The 20254-nt window shown below is 45.3% G+C and overlaps 1 protein-coding gene and 1 long non-coding RNA gene across 13 annotated transcripts in view; one reads left to right on the plus strand and one right to left on the minus strand.

Annotated features, from left to right (window-relative positions):
• Positions 1 to 800, minus strand: part of LOC307183152 — an 84667-nt gene extending 83867 nt beyond the window's left edge. Inside the window, exon 1 of the long non-coding RNA XR_013827386.1 lies at positions 687 to 800. This is a non-coding gene — a long non-coding RNA (uncharacterized lncRNA). The remainder of the gene's footprint in view (positions 1 to 686) is intronic.
• MKX (mohawk homeobox) overlaps positions 1 to 20254 on the plus strand; it is a 105325-nt gene that overhangs the window by 3959 nt on the left and 81112 nt on the right. For 4 of the 12 annotated variants that reach the window (XM_079915251.1, XM_079915259.1, XM_079915258.1 and 1 more), the window contains exons 1-5: positions 1082 to 1216; positions 2061 to 2327; positions 4058 to 4217; positions 12294 to 12447; positions 12877 to 13212. In XM_079915251.1, the coding sequence (XP_079771377.1) occupies positions 1191 to 1216; positions 2061 to 2327; positions 4058 to 4217; positions 12294 to 12447; positions 12877 to 13212 (943 nt within the window). In that variant the 5' untranslated portion in view covers positions 1082 to 1190. Of the gene's footprint in view, positions 1 to 7; positions 500 to 690; positions 713 to 923; positions 1217 to 2060; positions 2328 to 4057; positions 4218 to 12293; positions 12448 to 12876; positions 13213 to 16783; positions 17193 to 18516; positions 20170 to 20254 lie in introns of those variants that run through there. The other 8 variants (XM_079915261.1, XM_079915252.1, XM_079915260.1 and 5 more) reach the window with 8 other exon arrangements.

Genomic DNA, 20254 nt, shown 5'->3' on the forward strand with positions numbered 1-20254 from the left:
AGCTCCCGGTCGCCGCGTCCCGGCGCGGGGCCGCGGGAAGAGAGGCGCGCTACGGCTCCGGAGCCGTTCCTTCCCCCTGCTCCGCACGCCTGGGCTCTCCCCGCCCTTCCCCCACCTCCCTCCGAGGCCCTTGGGGACGCGCCCGAGGGGGGTTGGGGGCAGCGGCCGAGGCTGGCCCGAGGGTCTGCGAGGAGCCGGGGAGCCCACCTGGTTCGCGGGCGTGGGGCGGGGCGGTTCCGCAGGGAGGGAGCTCCCCAAGCCAGTGTGGAGTGAATCCGGGTAAGTGGGGAGCACGGGAGCCGAGAGGCGGCGTTGGGGACCGCGCGGGGACCCAGCTCCCGGCCCTTGGCCGCGCCTGCCGCCTGCAGACGCAGCCGCGCCGGGGTCTGTGGTTGCGACCTCGGCGTGGGCTTGGGATAGCGGGGAGGGTCCGCGTGGCAAGCTTCGCGGCGCAATGGCCGGGAAAACACGCCGTGGCCAACAGGAACACAGAGCTGAGGTGGGGACAGACAGCGGGGCTGGGAACGGGTTGCTTCACAAATAGAACAGCCTGAGCGCAAATCACCGAGCGCACGGATTTAAAAGGAAAAACAAGGCGCCTCCTGACGCCTCGAACGAGGGCTGCGAGCACGGACCTTTGCTCTCACACTGGCCGCGGAGGCTGCACGGACGGCCCAGACACGTACCTGTCTGCGGGGGGCAGCTAGCAGAGGTCTGACTTCACCTCCCCGCGAGCACTGACGGGGGCTGTCGTTTAATCTCTGCGGTCACAGCACTACACGTCGCGCGTGGCCCCTGCTGCGATGGCCGGAGGGCGGGGCTGGGGGGTCTTGGCGAGCGTGGGCACGCGGCGTGGGTGTGGGGGCGTGGCGGCCCTCGCCGGGGCGGGGCGCGGTTAAGGGGCGCCAGCTGTGAGGCGGGGGCAGCTCGGAAGCAAAGCGAGCTGCCCCCAGGCGCGAGGCGGGGAGGTAGGGCTGGCTGGGGCTGCTGCACGCCTCCGGGCGGTCACCCGGCTGCTCCGCGGCGGCGCGGACCGGCCCCCGACGCTCACGCGCGGCGGGCAGAGGCTCCGGGCCGCCGCGACCCGGGAGGTGAGCTGGCGGCTTTTCCCGACGGGGGCAGCCGCAGGCCCGGCGGTGCGCAGACCGCGGCGCCTCTTCCCGCTCTTTAACCCCTTCTCAACGTCTGAAATGGTTCTCCGAGACCCCAGAGAGGGGTGGGTGTGGAAGGACTCCGAGCTCGCGGCTCGCACCCGCGCTGCGGAAGAGGACAGCACTGGCCACTGGCTCGCGGGGGGGGGGGAGCGGGCGGGGTGCCGGACCCAGCGCGTCCGGAGCGGGCTGTGGGGTGGTAGGAGACTCGGAGGGAGGGGAGGGCAAGGTGCATTTGTCCCTGAGCCCACTTCACTTTCTAGCTCTGGAATCTGCTAACTTTCCTGCCCTCACCCCCGCGCCAAGGGCTGTAGCCGGAAAAGGGACGCAGGGGTTTCAGCCAAACCATCCAGGACCTAGAAAACATGCAAATCCCCGAAATCCCAGTGCGGCCTGGGACTCATTGACTGGGGCTTGCGAAAGCGGTTGTTCATGTTCCCCCCAATTTTTCCTTTCTTCCAACCCCTCCTTACGACCCCGAGTGGGAGCTCTGAGAGGCTGTAGTCTTCCGTTTTGACTGAAGAACACCGCGCGGCCCCGCGCCTGCCCTCCGCTTTCCGGAGCGGGCTTCATCCAGATTAAAACCAACTCAGGCAAGGCTCCTTGAGGAGTCACTTTGCTTCGCCCCCGCGGGTTAACTGTTGCCGGCTGAGATTCTTTGGGAGCTGGGTGGCCGGGGCTAAGAGGAGGGTGGGTACCTGACCCGGGAGCGTTCGGGGGCGGGTGACGGGCGTTGCGGCGGAGCGGTGTAACCAGCCAGGGGGGAGGCGGGGGTTCCCGCGTTCAGGTGCGGCGGCGCCGCTCCTTCCCTGGGCTCCGCAGCCCCGCGCCGCGGCCAGGTTCGGGGCTCGGGACGCTCAGGAGGGTGAGCGCTCTCGGCGAGTAATATACTGCATTTTGATCTTATAGAACCCGAGCCCTGCGGAGCTCCCGGCGGCCCGGCCCCAAGGCGCTGCGGCTGCGCCGCGCGGCCTTGTCTGCGCGCGCCATGAACACCATCGTCTTCAACAAGCTCAGCGGCGCCGTGCTTTTTGAGGACCGCGGGGCTCCGGAGCGGGAGCGGGGCGGCAGGCCCTACGGCGGCGTCCTGGACAGTACGCACGCTCGCCCCGAGGTGGGCATTACGGACGGCGCGCCCCTCAAGGACAACCTGGGCCTGAGACACCGGAGGACCGGGTATGCGCACCCTCCCGGGGCCCCCGCCCGCTCCGCGAGAGGTGGGGGCGGTGAGAGGCTTGGGCGTGCTGGTGACAACCGGGGCCTGCGCCTTAGGGCCCCCGACTTTTCCGGGAGGAGCGGTCTCCGCCTCCTGGGTTCGCGCATTCACATTTTAAGGGAGTAGTTGTTCAAAGTGTGGGGGGTCGATTCGTCAGAAGGGCTCCAAAGAGGCTCGTTGGAAACTGAGGACACCTGAAACCGCCTCTTAGTCCTCAGATGCCTGGACCTGGGGGCGGGGGTTACGTGCCTCTCTCCCGACCGCGGGTGCTGACGCGCGGCCGCTGGGGAGGCAGAAAGGGCTGAGCGGGATGCACGGGCGCAGAGCAGGGCCAAGCAGTCGGGGCTCCCCCCCCCCGCCCCCTCAGGTCAGGCCAGCCCCGTGGGCTTCCCCCCTTGTGTCACGACAGGGCCTTGCATCGGCCAAGGTGTTGGGAAGGTCGGCCCTCCGCAGGATGCCCCGGACGCGCGCGCGTCTCGGCGGGGCCCGCCGCGAGCCCGGAGGGCGGGGGGGCCGCGGGCCTGCCGGGCCGGGTTTCGGTTTAGCGACCTGAGGGGCTGCGGGGGTGGGGTGGGCGGGGGCGAGAGCTCGCGGGCCACCAGCGGCTCCGGCTGCGGAGGAGGGCCGCCTGTAGCCCCGCCACGTCCCGCGGCTCCGGGAGCACCCCGCGGGGGGAGGGGCGGCCGTCCTGGCCGGTCCACCTGGAAGATTGCATCAGCTGCTTGTTGTTGCTGGTTAGGGAAATAAAGATTAGGTTTCGTCAAAATGTTACTACCAGTCCTCACGGATGGAATTGCATTTCAAAGTGTTTAAAGAGGCAGAAGTCCCGGAGGCTGCGGCGCAGGCGCGCGAGCCTCGCGGAGTGGCTGGGCGCGCGGGCGGCGGCGCGGCGACACCTCGCGGAGCCGCTGGGGAGCGCAGCGCCGAGGCCCGGCTCCCGGCTGCTTCCCGCCCTTCCTCGGAATATGCTTATCCCGGGGTCTTTTTACGTTACCCCGTGGCACAGACCTTCCATACTTTTAAGCTCGCCCTTTTGTCGTGAAAAGCTCCCTACAGTGTTTTGGGTTTTTTCTTTCCGCTTTTTCGTGTGTGTTTTTGTTTTCGGTTCTGCATTTTTCCTCCACAAACCCCTTCTTGGAAAGCTTCCCCTTTACACGAGGATCAAAGGGTACAGGGGAGAGCTTGAAGAGAACCAGGGCAGCGGGGCGGCCATCACCCCTTGCTTTGTTCCCAACGTCCAGTGGGCGACGGGAAGCCCCGAGCGGCGGGCATGAGTCCCTGAAAGAACATTCGAGAGCCGGCCGCAGCCACTACTCATCCCCTGAGGCCAGGGCCCCTGGAGGGCGCGGTGCAGGCGGGCGAGGGACGGTGCCGGCCCTGCTGCGCAGGTCTGTGGCTTGAATAACAAAAGAGCGTCCCTCAGATCACCTAAAGCTCTACCTTCTGGCTTCAGGATTTCCCCCTTTTCCATATAAACCTGGCGGCCTTCGCCGCCCCACGCCCGTCCTGTGCCACCCGGGCCGGCCCCGCGCGCCCTGACCCTGTGCGCCTCCCACCCCTGCCTGGCCTCCGCGTCCGGGCGCGCGGGGCCGGGGTCGACCGGGCTGAAGCGCGTGCGGACCCGGGGGCCCGGCGGGCGGCGCTCGGCCGGCGCGGCTCACCGGGAACCCCTCCTCTCCCGGTGTCCCAGGGCCCGGCAGAATGGCGGGAAGGTGAGGCACAAGCGGCAGGCCCTGCAGGACATGGCGCGGCCCCTCAAGCAGTGGCTGTACAAGCACCGCGACAATCCGTACCCCACCAAGACGGAGAAGATTCTCCTGGCGCTCGGCTCGCAGATGACGCTAGTGCAGGTAATCGGGGCCCACGAGCCCCGACCCTCCCTCGGCGAGGCTGAGCGGCGGCCCTGCGCCTCCCGCCGCTGGGCACGGGTGGGCCGAGACCGGCCGTCCGGACGCTGCCGCCGCTCTGCCTGAGGCTGGTGCGGGGCGGGCCCGGGGCCGGAGCGGTGGTCTGGGGAGTTGCTGCGTCTCCGACCGTCTTCCGGAGGCTTGGCGCAGCAGGAGTCGTGTGGCGCTTGCTAAGGAGGGCAGGGCAAAGGCGAGCGCGGAGCTCATGCACGCGGCGGTGGCTCCAGCGGGCACTACCCCGCAGTGATTTGCGTCGGGGTCGCCCGAGGGCTCGTTAAAACACACGCTGCCGCCGCCCCCCACCCAGCCCGGAGTTCGCAGGAGGTCCTGGCCGGGGACGGTGCTTTGTATTTCTAACACGTTCTTGGGGTGACGCGTAAGCTGCTGGCCGCACCACACTTTGAAAACCCGGCAGAAGGGCACCCCACATTGGGGCCCCATGTTAAAGGTCAAGTTACAGGGTACCTTTCAAGTTGACCGCTCCTGACAGAGCTAGTAGGTGGGCTGGAAGGGCCAGAAGCGGGTTTGGGAGGTTTTTCCTTTTTAAGAGGCACCCTGGGCCTTAGCTAGACTCCACGCGGCTTTGCTGGCGGTATCTTTGTCCTTGGGTTAAGGGGCAGATCTCAGATGGCGGGTACCTGGTCAAGTGCATAGGGGCGGCCTAAGCTTGCTCCATTTCTAGCGAGCAGTACTGCTGTGCACAGGTTTCCCTCCGTGGCGGCACCTGATGCTCGCAAAACCCGGTGAGGTAGAGCACGTGTTGTCAGCCTTTCGCAGGTGATGTAACCAAGGCAGGAGAAGGCTGTGTTGAGGGGTAGAGGTGGGCCTGGAAACCCCGCGGGTCCATACCACGTGCTCTGGCCGGCACACCAGTTTCCTTTCATAAATGCAGTGACGTGAACTTTCATGCGTGCAGGCAGAGCAGATTCACTCAGAAAGAGGAGAGGAGGTGCTACCTGAGCTGAGAAGTCGCGTCCGTTGCAGTAGCACTGCGTCACTGCATTTGTGAAACTTTGGTCGTTCTATGACGGGTATAGTAAGTGAGAACCCCAAAGTAACAGGGAACGTTTAACTACTAGATAACATAAAAATTGCTTTCCAGAGTATTTAAGATTATCATTTTAGGAATTACTAGAAAGTTGGACGAAGCATGAAAATTGACTTGTACTCAGACTTATTAAAACTGTAATAAGCATTTTTTTGCTTGTTTTCAGAATACAGTTGTAGAGAAAAACAAACATCTCTTCTGCTTTATATTACGAGGCAATAGTATTAATGGTGATTTGCTGCGGCGCTGGAGGGGAAAATTAATTTAGTGTTCTTGGCTTAATATCTGTTTAACACAAAACTATGAACTTTCAGTGATTTTCACAAGTAGTTTTTAAATAAGTAATTTCAGCCAGGAAAACTTAAGAAAATAAATGCATACATTCAAATTTGACTTTAAACTGGTATGCTATTTATTTTCAAAATACACAAATTTATAGAGCTATTTAAATAGTTCACTTTGATGTCAACAGTAAAATATTAACTTATTGATTACATAGTTCCATGGTTAATACTTGCCATTCTTTCAGACAGAAAGCAACAAATGTTTATGGCTTATTTAGGACATTTTTAGCTATGAAAAGTATTATTTGGCATTAGCAGAGACATTTAAATTTTCACCTGTGGTAGTTTTTCTGAGTTGCAATACAAGTAGCTGTCATTCTAATACAGAATCAAATTATTCTCTACCTGTAATGATAGTTCAAATACAAATAATTCTTTTTGCGTTAAGATCTTGGTAAAACTTGCGTTTTTCTAATTTACATGACATTTTTGTTCATGTAATGAAAATCTTTCCCATTATATTTTCTCTCACACTAGTCTTCAAATAAAAATGCATGCAAATATGTAATTTTTAAATGGGGCAAAGAAAGGTAATTATTTATAATTATAATTGATAGCTATTTAATGATTTCCAAGTTTTATAATAAATGAAGTTGGTTTCTGGAACTTTAAAGTGATAAATGGAAAAAATCAAACGTATAGAATAACCAAGGGACCCTTATATACCATTCAGGTTGGGTCCACCTCTTCTCCATTAGGCACAACGGAATGTCTGTGTAAGAAAAAATATATATATTTATGAATATAAGGGGTTTGTATAAGTCAGACATTTACTAAACATCCAAAGCAAATTCTGACGCTGTGAAAACCAAATAAATTATGTCAATACATTTCACTTCTGGGGGAAAAATATCGAGCTGTGATCTGAATAAAGCTTTTGAGCCCTGCAAATTAGACCCCTGTTTCATGAATCAGGTTCTCCCAGTGAATAAATTTCTCCTGTGGAGTCAGCCTTCTTGAGAAGAGTGATCATGTCTTATTCATCTTCATCCTCCCGTTTCACCCCAGCCCAGTACTTTCCATATAGTAAACTCTTCATACATGTTTGCAGACTGAATAGGTTCTCACTGGGGAATACAACTGTAATCACCATGTGACTTCCCCAAACATATTGTGGAAAACTGGAGAATGTCTTGAAATCAGACTAAGATATTCTAGTTTTAAAATCCATCTCACTGTAGGGAGCACACAGAGGGCAGCTCGTTAACTTTAATGGTACATGTTCTACAGAACAAGCATATAACTCACATTATTTTTAGTATATCTGGAAATATGTCATATTTTATGTCAATAGACAAATATGGAGGGTTTCCCATATTTCTAGCTCCAGTCTCTATTTCTTGTTTATTATAATACCTCTTGTCTCTGCTTCTCATAATTTATATTAATAAGTTGTCAGCATAATTATTTTATTCCTTAACTACAAGAGTGTCTTTTATTTTTGAACATTTCTTTTACCCTTCATATTTCCCTTTTGGTTGTGTGTCAAGCTATCAAACCTTTCATAAGCAGTACTTTTGCCTTATTTTGCTACTCTGAAGGGTGTAAAACTTGGTCAGCAATCTCCATTAAGCCTGGAAACAGAATGCTGAAGCTTTAATGAGGGAATTTTTTAGGACCACAGAAGTAACTTTTTCTGATAAACAGAAGCTCTAAGGACATTAATCAACACTACATTTTGTTCATTCCTGAAAGATGAGGCAGAGAGAGGTATTTCTGCAGCTTTCTTTTTTTTCTACTCACTAGACTTAGCAACTTGTCTTAATTTATTATAACTGTTTGCATTATTAATCTGCCATCTTCCTACTAAGATATAAGCATTTTTATAAAATTAACAGGAAGATGATATGTGTGTGTGTGTGTGTTTTCACTTTAACCAACCGAAATACTCCATTTTGCTTGGTTTCTATGACTGACCGTTGTTCAAACATTATAAAAATATACTCTCTACTTTCAAAATATAACCAGAATAACAGTGTGGAATAACAGATATGCGACTGGGGCTTTGTATTACTGTAGGATATGGAGCTTACTCAGGGAATAATTGCCCCTGAAGAAGTTTTTTAAAAGAAGGGCAGATGGGGGCTGTACCTGGTTTCAATATTTCCCATTGTTTATGTGTATATATTTAAAATATATTTATGTTTTTTTCTGGATTATAATAGTGGAATGATTATTTTTATGATCACATACAGAGTGCAATGCAAGTGGAGTTTGAGACTACATTTTAGTGATTGGGTGTTAATGCTCCCTTTTCTACAGTAGAAGTTTCCAGTTCCTGTGATACAGCCATGTACCATTTGGTTAGATCTGGTGTGTTGCAAGATTTTGCCCCTGTGTTGACATAGCTTTTGCTCGGTATGCAGTGCTTCTGCTGAGATGTGTGTGTACTTATCAACTGCAAGAATTATGGCTACTGTTAAATATTCAACAAAATCTCAGATTGGTCCTTCTACGTTATTCCCAGTGTCAGACTACATGGTGTAGAAGTGAGGTGTTCGATATTTCAGTTGAATGACTGAATCTGCGTTGTTAATTCTGTGTGTTCAAAGGTGGACAGATGCCAGAGTATCCCCTTGGGTTTACTATAATGATTGCTCTGCCAGTGTGATGAATGTAAACACGGCTGCGTAGGATGAAAGCTACTGAGCTTTCTCTTCCAGCTTCTAGATATTTTGTTCTCTAAGCTTTCGCTATAAAATGCAGTGTTTTTAAAGCTCTGAGTTTGACGTTAAAATGCTGTTGCAGAACCTGTCCTTGGTAAGGAGGCCTGTTTCGTGTAAGGTAGAATTTGAATGATAACCTGAAGGAAGCCATAGTAAGTTAAAGGTAGAGAATTCGAGCTGGTGCTTTTTTACCTTCAGTGAAATGGATGGCATTTGCATCACTTCATCAGGAAAAAACTTGAGAGCTGATACTCGTGCAGATTTGTTCACCAACTATTGTCTGCTGTTTGCATGACTTAACACAAGAAGATATTCAACACCCCTGACTATATCCAGCCCTTAGCTTGTACTGTAAGTTGCTGATAATAAAACACTGGCAGAGTAAATGTATTAGTACGTTGGGTGCCGGTCAAACTTACGGAATCAGTTTAGAAATAGCCTGTTAGACACCATCAAACCTTTATGGAAAATCTTCTGATGTATAATTAATAAACTCTGTTAAGAACTATGAGTATACAAAACGTAAAAAATGATACGCCTCCTATATATGAAAAGCTAGTTAATGCCACCATGACATTTAAAGGTCCCTATTTTTGTATGTTAGAATTATAAGTATATTGATTGTTTTTAAAATTTGAAGTCCATCGCATTTTAATAAAAATATGAAGAGTTTCATAAGAATTGGATTTTACACTATGTGGTACTGTGTGTTGCTTGTATTAAGAGTTAAGGTCGGGGACTTCCCTGGCGATCCAGTGGTTAAGACTTCGCCTTCCAATGCAGGGGGTGCGGGTTCGATACCTGGTGGCGGAGCTAAGATCCCACAGGCCTCGCGGCCGCAAAACCGAAACATAAAACAGAAGCAATATTGTAACAAATTCAATAAAGACTTTAAAAAAAAGTGTTAAGGTCAGTTAAGATTTAAGATTAGCCTCTGAATTACATGATGTTTAGTAAAGAAAGTAACAAAAAAAGTTTGGGAGTTGGATTCTAATAAATATAAGTGACATAGGCATGGGGGAAGTTGCAGGCTGTCCTCTGTGTGCAAAAGGAACAGAGAAGGACATAAAACACCTCTCTGATTGCTGAAGGGAGTAGTGGTCAGGAGAAGATAGGTTGGTACCAACCATAAAGGAGATGAATGAACACTTTTTAGGGGAGCATGGATGACATTCACAGATCTTAATTTTCAGAGTTGGCAAGGATGTCAGGAACCATGAAGTTCTGAAAAGATGAATGAGTTATGTAAACTCACACAGCCTGTTTTTGGCTAAGTCAGAACAGGAAACCAGGTCTCCTTCCATTATACCACAGTTAGAGGATGACAGGACATGCATGAAGATGTGAAGACGTTAAGTAAGTAATTAAATCATAACGGTGCACCAACACTCGAATTTGATGATGGTTGTTAAGATCCATTCAAGTGGATAGAATGGAAGATAGGGAAGTTCGAAAAAATTCTGTTCTAAAATTCCCAGTTGGTACTCATGAGGACATGGGCGAACATTTTGGCCATGCCTTGGAGAATAGAGGGAGGTTTGAGAGGAAATGGGCCAGGCATTTCATGCTTCCATAGTGCAGGTTCACCCATGTATCATAGTTAATCACGTGTAGCTCTTCACTTTTAGTCCTTCTGTGTGTGCAGGGCACAAAGTTTATTCATTCCTAGCACTTAATATCATGGCTAAAGCACAGGAGCTACTCAGTATGTGTTTGCTGAATGAACAGTCCCAGAAGGTGTCTGTAGAGGTTGGAGGAGACAGAGAATTCAAAGTCAGACTAAACCCTAGTAATAATAGCACAGCTTGGCAGGAAGAGGGGTTGGTGGAGCCGAAGGCTTCTGAAGTGCCGTGGTGAGATATTACACCACTGCACATAAATTTGAGGACAGTTATCATTGCTTAAGACACAAGGGGAGGTAACGCTGAATATATATTATATATGATATGGTTTGTGCATATATAAACTGGGGAAGACTACCATGTTTTACCCATGGGAAAAAAAGAAAAAAATTATAGTTTTGGTTTTTTTTTAATGTAGGATTCACCACAGGTTCATTCAATAATTAAGGCTTGAGTAATGTGCAAAAGTTGTGTATTTATAGTATAAATTTAAAAAAGAAAAAAAAATTCCAGTGCAAGCATCACCACACAAAGCATTAATGTACTGTGGAGGCATGTTACGGAAAAAATTGGTAGAAAAACGTAATCCTCTTTCCACTTCTCATCCTTTTCAGGGCAAGTATTGGCCTTTCATGTTTTTAATATATATATTCTGATGGTAGCTTGATGTTTAAAAAGAAATGTCAAGTGACATTTTAGCCTCTAGAAATCCAGTAGCACCTTAAACAGAAACAATGGAACTAACCTTGTTTTGCAGTGTTCATTTCTTTGCCATCACCTATTTGGAAGCACTAGATTTTTAGCTTAAAGCTGGGTATTATTTGGCTTTTTTCTCTCTCTCTGCTTGTCTGATTGCTCTGTCTCTGACTGTTTTGCCAGCTCCTACCTCCTTAATTGCTGGAGGTTTCCAGGGTTTGGTCCTTGGCCCTCTTTGCATTCTGTCTGCTCTCACAGCTTCAGCTCTCACCTTTGTGCATTTGACCCAAATCTGATCTTCCTTGCCCTTAGATCTCATTTGACCCAAATCTGATCTTCCTTGCCCTTAGATCTCAGATGCCATTTTTATTTTCTTGCTGCACATTTCACCTGTATGCTTTTCTAGTATCTCAAACTAAACATTCCCAAACCAAAGGCATCATTTCACCCTCAAACAATTCTGCTTTCTCAAATTGGCACTATCTTCTCTTCTTACACAAGTTTGATAACTCAAGGGCATCTCTTTCTTCCTTCTTAGTTACCTACCACAGTGTCTCGGGAATTTGACTTATATTTGTTCCCATGTCTTCTTTGTTGGAAACACACTTCCCTACCCATTATCCCTGACCTAGTCCTTCAAAATCTAGCTTAAATTCTTCATGAAGTCATGAGTCACATCAAAGTAACCCCTCCTTCGTTGCACCTGTAACATTATATTTTAATGTGTCTTAAGCCATTTATCACATTCTTTCCTATATTAGTTATTTGTTTTTTTATTGAAGTAAGTTGGTTTACAATGTGTTAATTACTGCTGTACAGCAAAGTGATTCAGTTATACATATATGTATACAAACACACACACGCACGCACACACACGCACACACATAGATATTCTTTTTTGTTATATTCTTTTCCATTACGGTTTATCACAGGATATTGCATATACTTCTCTGTGCTCTATAGTAGGACCTTGTTGTTTATCCATCCTGTATATAAAAACTCACATCAGCTCATCCCAAACTCCCAGTCCATCCCTCCCCCAAACCCCTGCCCCTTCGCAACCACCAGTCTGTTCCCCATGTCTGTGATTCTGTTTCATAGTTAGGTTCATTTGTGTCATATTTTGGATTCCACATATAAATGATATCATATGGTATTTGTCTTTCTTTTTCTGATGTACTTCAATTAGTATGATAATCTCTAGGTCCATTATGTTGATGCAAATGGCATTATTTCATTCTTTTTTATGGCTGAGTAATATTCCATTGTATATATGTACCACATCTTCTTTATCTGTTCATCTGTTGATGGATATTTAGGTTACTTTCATGTCTTGGCTGTTGTGAGTAGATACTAGAGTTATTTGTGTACTCTCCTACCTTTCTTACTAGACTGAAAATTTTATGGCAAAGCCCTTCAATATTTTTTTTGTTCCCAGAATACAGTTAGTGCTCATTCTGTGTAGTAAGTGCTCAGCACATTTGTTGAATGAATGAATGGATATAAATGTCCAATACTGTTATGTCATGAAGATATGTAATGATCAGAGATTATGAGAGAGGCTTAGGTCCTTTCTGGGAAAGTAATTGTAGGATGGGTAATTTTTTTTATGGTGTGTTAATTGAGAAATAAAACTTTTTTAGGTGTCAAATTGGTTTGCTAATGCAAGACGTCGGCTTAAGAATACTGTTCGACAGCCAGATTTAAGCTGGGCCTTAAGAATAAAGTTGTACAATAAGTATGTTCAAGGAAACGCTGAGCGGCTGAGTGTAAGCAGTGATGACTCATGTTCTGAAGGTTTGTTAGTATTTTTATCTTGCTTTCTTTGCTCTGCCTTTGTAAGGGGACATTCACTTCCATTGCTGTTTTTAAGGTTGATCCCACAAAACACGATGGTGCCGTAATGGTTCTTTTTATTGCATGAGGTGGCTTTACCTTTACAATACTGTAAATGAGCAGCCAAATTGTGGCTGCTTCCTCTTGTTCCTAGATTTATCATGTGTCAGAATAACATTTTTTGTGAAGTTCACTAAAATTAACATACCAAAGGGAGAGATTATATAGATTCCTGCTTTCCTTTGCCTAAAAATTAATCTTAACTATCAAAGATAATTTTATACACTTTAAATATTCTTCCTATATATATTTTAAATCACTAAATGTAACAGTTGGGTGGCTGGGGAGAAGTATGTGTAAGTACTACCTGGTGATATTTTTCCCCCTTAGATGGAGAAAATCCTCCACGAAACCACATGAATGAAGAAGGCTATAATAATCCAGTTCACCATCCTGTGATTAAAAGTGAGAGCTCAGTCATAAAAGCTGGAGTGAGGCCAGAGTCACGGGCCAATGAGGACTACGTATCGCCCCCAAAATACAAGAGCAGCTTGTTGAATCGTTACCTTAACGACTCTTTGAGACACGTCATGGTCACAAATGCTGCCATGATGGGAAAGACAAGGCAGAGAAACCATTCAGGATCTTTTAGTTCCAATGAATTTGAGGAGGAATTGGTATCTCCCTCATCGTCAGAAACCGAAGGCAATTTCGTCTATCGCACAGGTAAGTCTGTGCTTTTCGTGATACCTTGTTTGAAACAGAATTAAAGCTGCAGCAGAGGGCTTTCTTTTGACAGGTGTAAAGGCATAATTTTTATTGCTTGTGCATCAGATTATGTACATATGGCCTATAATTCAGTTTGAAAGCTTTCATTTTGTTCTTAATTAGCAGATACGCTTGTTAGTAGATGATGGTTTACTGGGAAGTTTTCATCCTTAATAAAAATTTTTAATCTTAGTGATAAACATTCTTAGAGGAGATATGTATTGGCTTTATGAATAAAGCATAATGGAGGAATGTCCCAGATTATAACCAGCCATGCAGATACTCTGTACTCCATCTTTTCTCTTAAGTTCTTTGCTTGCTTATAGTGATGGAAAATGAACACAGAGTAGCATGGGTGCCAAGACGTTTGTGAAGGAAACGTAGCTTAAATTGCTTTGGAAATCTTACTTTTATTCCTGAAACGCACAAGTAGGGCTGTAAGTAGCTTTGAAAGTTTTGCTTTTAGTCCGGAAAGAGTGAATCAATTTCTACGTGTCCACAACTTTCAGATGGAGTGGCAAGTTTGGTAAAATTTTCTGTCTTGACTTCAGTGCTTCGTTACAAAGGATTGTGTGCCCTACATCTGGTGTAGGTAGACTCCGGGTCCTGAAAATGCCAGGCAGTGAGATTTAGAAATGTTACCCCTGGAATTAGTAACTTCAGGGGGCATGCAGCTCAGCCACATTATGTCACAGATAAGAAAGCCCCGACCAAGGAGACGCAGCGAGTTACTCTTCTCCAGATCGGTGGTGGTGTAGCTGAGCCTGCACAAGAGGTTGGAGGAGCCTAACTACTGCCAGACGACTGTTACCGCTACTGTTACACATATTGCCACCAGTCATTTATTGAATAGTCGTGATATGCTAGGTTCTACGCAATACTACACAAGTACTACTGCATTTAGTCCTTATAACATCAAGGAGCTTGATATGTGAACAGTAGAGCTTTATAAAGAAATTTAAAGTTGGTCTGCTTAATATATCCTTAAGGTTATTTAGCCAGATATCTGATTTTTAAGTGTCTACAAATATGTACAAGATCTGTGAGGATTCAGAGGAAATCTCAATACATTTTGGACTTCATCTCATTTTCTGTTTGTATCTCCAACTCCAACAAGGAAAACAACTCCAAACACTCAGAAATACATAGCCTTGTAAATAATAAATTGGGTCTCGAAAGAAGTAAAAGATGCAATAAAAGATAATTTAGCCAATAATGAAAAATTTAGAACTATCTACTAATACCTAACTGACAGAACTTGTAAGTAATTCAGAATGTTTTGAGAAAAAGGAAAATAAACCAAGTCATTCAAGTAGAAATAATTGAAAAAGAATAAACAGAAAACAAAAAGTGGTAAAATGGAAGCTGAAAAATAGATAAAAATCAAGAGTTGGCTCTTTGAAGTCAGTAGTAAAAACACTCAAGCAGGGGCTTCCCTGGTGGCGCAGTGGTTGGGAGTCCGCCTGCCGATGCAGGGGACGTGGGTTCGTGCCCTGGTCCGGGAGGATCCTGCGTGCTGCGGAGCGGCTGGGCCCGTGGGCCATGGCCGCTGAGCCTGTGCGTCCGGAGCCTGTGCTCTGCAACGGGAGAGGCCCGCGTATCGCAAAAAAAAACCTCAAGCAAAAATGGACACAAATTGAAGTTGGAAATAAGAAAGGATATAGCAATCATTATATAGTTATTAAACAAAAAATATTTTTAAAAATTATAAAGTACTATGCACAATTGTTTGACAGTATACTGTATGCAAATGTATGGATGAAGTGAATTGCTATTATCCACACAAATTAAATTATTAATTCATAATAAGAAAAGGTTTAAATGACCACTAATGCAGGAAAAATTAAGGTTTTTAGTAAACTCAGTTCCCAAAACACTTGATAGATAACTTGGTAGATCCATTGGATTTTTTTTCAAACTTTGAAGAAATAATTAATTCCTATGCTTTATACATTTTTCTGGAACATATAAAAGCATGGGAAGTATCCCAACTTTTAAAAGTGTAAATGTTATCCTAATCCCAAACCAGATCAAGATAGCATAAAACTCAAAATTTTTATTTGTACTACTGATACTGACTATGAAACAACATGGGAAATATTGTAAGTTTAAGTGAAAAAATTTTAATTGTGGATACACTGAGTATAATTATGACAAGTGTGTATGGACAAAAACAAGAAAGATAAAAACAATGAAAATTACAATTTGATGAGGGGGTGTAATTGAAGGACCGTTGTTTAAAATTGTTTTTCTTGTAAATTTATGTTGCCCAGTAAAAACAAGGTCACGTGCCTATGAAATTTCCCCAGTGTGTTGGGTCTTCTGAAAATCCATGCTCTTTTCCAAGGTGACAAAATGTAAAGTCAAAGAGGGACTAGCATGCCTGTATATTGATGCTTTTTGAAGTGAAGTAGCTTGGCCATGTATTTTTATTAAAGCATTCCAACTGCACTTGGTCCGTGTCATGGACTATTCACTTGCCAAATTCTAGTTTTAAATCAAACCTATCTTTTAGTTATGCAAGCAATGAGATGGCAGCCTAGACACGTAAACTTCTGGATTTGCGTGCATATGTATAAGCTTAAAAAGAACAGAATACAATTTTGGGGTTTGTGGATGGAGAATGAGGAAAGACTGGTTGGTCTCAAACTGGTCTACTAAATTTCAGACGAAGACAGTAAATGGCTGTCTTCTGTGGGAATTGAGTGACAGTGCTGCTGCAGTTGTATCTGGGTTAGCAGTCATGCATAAGTGGTGGAACAGAGAATTTCAGTAAATACTTTCTGAACAACTGCTTTGGTTTTCTCTGGCATACAGGCTATTCTGAATCCCTTCAGTTCCTTCTGGTTGTATCTCATCTTCCTCATCCAAACAGCAACCTTCTAAGTCTGCTCTCAAACGCCATCCCCTCCACCACCCTAGTTCTATAGTAGTACAAAGATTTCGGCTTTAAAATTTTTTTTTTTTCAGAAGAGATCACCTTTAAGTACAAGTTATTGGTTTATCTGTGCTGAGAAATCGTATCCGTTTTTCCATCCATTTTTGTAAGACAGCTGCTATCACATGATGCATTTCCCTAAATATAGGGAGTCAAAAGGCCAAGTGAAAGAAAGAGTTGGTGTTTGGAAGGGTAATGTATCACTGAATTTCATTTCACTTGTTAAACTCTAGCAGGGAGAAGTCTGGTAGATTATAAAGCAGTAATCCTAATTGAAGATATTGTTAGACACCATCCAAGTAGGTACAGACATGTTTTTATTGATTTTATGTGGACATTAAATGTTTCTCTCTAGTCTGCAGTCTCCCACAACATGCAGGAAAAAAAGAAAAGATGTTCTTTTTTCAGGGGCATGGTAGACTCTCAGTCAGCATTCTGACAGCAGCAATTATAACATTAGAATTGATCAGAATTATTAAGGTTATTGCTTCGAAATACAGTTAAGTAATACACAAGAAAATCTAGTCACAGAGTGTCATCTGTTGAATGAAGTCACTTAAATTAAAATTACAATCCTCTTCGTCATGTTAGGTTAACGGATGGTAATTTTCAGATATTCGATGGAGGGGGTCTGCTCTCTGAGGTGTCAGGATGAGGACCCTAGCATCATACGTGCCTCCGCTCCTGTTGACCCAGTGTTCAAGTTCCCTAGATGGGGCCATCCGTGAAGGAGCCAGCCGCCATCTGTAGCATCTTCCAGAGTGAGTCCTCACTAGAGGCTTTCCTAACTTGGATTTGAGTTTAATTTACCCTAAACCAAGCCTATTAAATTTCCTTCTTCAGTGAGGGAGAAAGGAGACATTTCTAAGAAGTATACTTGGTGAGGGGACTGTCAGGCAAGTCTTAAAACAGGAAGTGTGAACTTCCCTGCTCTGTTGCTGGCACGAGGACAGGTTCCTATTCTGTTCTTTCTTTTCGCAGCTCACAAATGACCAACTTATAAATGGCTAGTACACTCTAATGGTTACTCTCTGAGCCCCACTGCTTCCCCACTGCTTTATGAATTTATATAATTCATAAATTTACTCTGCTCCCACGAGGCTGAATGTTTCAACTTCATCTTGTTAAACTGCCTAAAATCCCTGTTAATTATACACATCTGGTATAGAAAAACCATATTGGCGGATAGAACTCTTTTCTATGTTAGTGTGAATTAATCAGATTAGCTTCCCCTCCACTTGACTGAGGGTGAATATCCCTGAAGAAATGGAGATTTTGTTTTGTTTTTTTTTTTTTTTGGCAGTACGCGGGCCTCTCACTGCTGTGGCCTCTCCCGTTGCGGAGCACAGGCTCCGGACGCACAGGCTCAGCGGCCATGGCTCACGGGCCCAGCCGCTCTGCGGCACGTGGGATCTTCCCGGACCGGGGCACGAACCCGTGTCCCCTGCATCGGCAGGCGGACTCTCAACCACTGAGCCACCAGGGAAGCCCCAGAAATGGAGATTTTGATGGGCAGAAAAAAGTCATTTATTTGGTGCACAGGACTCTTTGGGAGGTGGAGTCCATTTGAATGGCCTGCAAAATGGGGCAAAATGAGGGAACTAGGGATTTTGGTTACTGGGGAAAGACAAACAAGGCAGTAGAAAGTAAATCTGGGAGAATGACAAAAAGCTAAATGCCATTTCCAAATGTTTTTTCTTGGCTAATGATGACCCCGGTGGGTGGTGGAGATGGTCTTTTTTCGTTCTCTTCCTGCACGCTTGTGTACTTTAGAATTTAAGCTGGTACTATCAGTAGTAAAAGCCAAGGATGCTCATGAGTTCAGTAAACCATTGGATTAGCCTGGGATTTAACCCTAATTTACAGCACAGCTTCTTTGGCGAAATGGCGCTCTCCATTCTAAACTGCTGCCTCCACAGTAAACTTCTGGGACACAAGTCCTTCATGTACGAGGTGCCCTTTCATGCCTTCATACCGCAAACAAAAACGTTCTAGGCTCGCTGGAGCCCTGGGCCTTACTCATCAAAGAAATCGTAGTTTAAGTGAAGCAGAGGAAAGATTTAAAGAACTGCCTTGTCAGATCCTTTTGAACAGTGAATAACCATTCCTAATTTGTTTCATCAATTTTAGGTGTTTGTGGGTAGCTTAAAGAAAGCTTCATGGTAGTTGACAGAGGCTTTGTCAAGAGCCAGCTGTCAAGGGTAGCATGGGTTTCTGTGTACATGCTAGTTTCTCTTTGGAATTTTGTTGACCAGTAAGTCGACTTTGGATACTTTCATCTTCTTTTATTTCCCTTTTTGTGCTTGTCACTTCCTTGTTTTTAGTGAAAGATTAAGCTTAGCCCTGTTGGATGATTCCAGACATTCTTTTCCTGGCATGCAAATGACTGTTGATGTACTCCAGCAGAGAATAATAAAACCCTGTATCACCAGCCCAGTTTGTGACATTTAAAGGATACTTGAAAGGTTATCCAATTTTTTGTCCTGTGTCTTTACTGCAGTAATACCTCACCTATCAGATACCATCTGGAAATGAGGTTTTCCACCTAAGTGAAATTTCCAGATAGAAATTTAGGGACCGATTTTAAAAAGATAGACTTTTCTGCTCTCCTAGACTTATAGTATGAAACACAGCATGTGAGGCGTGCCTGAGCATCATCCTCTCTCTTCTCTAAACCTCCTGCTCCTGTTGCTTTTTATGTTTCCACCCTTCAAATCAGTAATTCTAGGATTAACCACAACTGTAAACTTGCTCTCCTGATGCCTTTGAAGAAAGAACGATGTCTTTCTGATAGCCTTTTAAAAAGGGATCTTTCCTAATTACTTATTCCAAAGCAGTAACCTTCGAAATGAGACTTATGGAAATTCTGAGCTTTGGGGAGGCTTGGGGTAGAATTATAAAAACTTAGTAAGCATGATATTCTGAACACTACAGATTATTAAATGTTTATCAGTGATGATGATGGCAGAACACATTCACATGGATTATTTCTGAAATGCACATTAGCTTGATCTTTGAAAGTAAATTTTCTTTATGGATTCACTTGCAAAATTTAAATGAAACTGTGTAAGTGTAAGTGTTCCACCTACTGTTAAAAACTGAGAGATTCATGGCAGACGGAAATAGAAAAAGAGAACACATGTTGGCATAAGCAGTTTGCTGGCTCCTTCAGGGGTTAGTTTTTCATTCACTTTTCTTTGTTTGTTATTTGGTATCATGTGAGAGCCTGAGAAAGTCTATATGTAGAAGCTGAGACTTAACAGCGCCATTCAACAACCTGGCTTACAAACAGATCAAAAATATACGGCAGCCTAGCTTAGAAAAAGTACGCATTTTTAGGGCTGTGTTTGATCCTGAGTTTTTTGTCCCTTTATATTGTGTTCCCTCCATGTGGTGCCTTAGAATGACAGCAACACGTTTCAAATTTGTGTGAATATAGACAGATTGCGTCTGAAATGCAGCTGCATCCTATCTCTTCTTTCATGCAGATACTCACTGCCTTGTGTGTATGAAAAGCTCTCCGAGGCCCTGAAATGGTATTTTATTCATTTTTATAGTCCTCCTAGCACCTAATAGTGTCTTTCACGTATTTGCTCCGGAACTGTTTCTCAAGTCAACGAGTTAGTGTTTTCGTGATTTAGTCTGCCTCTTAAATCATGCAAGACATTTTAATGTACATATGTATATGTTGATCTGTGTCTGCGAACATGACAAGGGAAAGGAAATGGTCCTGAATGAGTCGAAATGGGTGAAAAAAAAAAAGGCAAATGCAAAAAAAGTTAAAACCAGTAGAAAAAAGTAAACAGAATGAAGCTTAAAACTGAGATGTTTAAGAGAGTTGAAATAAAAACTTAGAAAGTATAAAATGAAACTAAACCAATCTTCAAGTTAAAAGAGTGACTTTCAGGAAAATGCAAGGATGATAAATGGAAAAGTTTAGTTGGTTTAAAGAAAATCCACTGAAGAATAAAAAGTATAGCAGACAGGCAAATAAAAAGAAAGGGGACTTTTATGAACTTGACTTCACTAAGTAATGATACCTATTGTCTACTTATCTAGGTC

This window comes from Stenella coeruleoalba (assembly GCF_951394435.1).
Source record: "Stenella coeruleoalba genome assembly, chromosome: 2".
NCBI classification, from domain to species: Eukaryota; Metazoa; Chordata; class Mammalia; order Artiodactyla; family Delphinidae; genus Stenella; species Stenella coeruleoalba.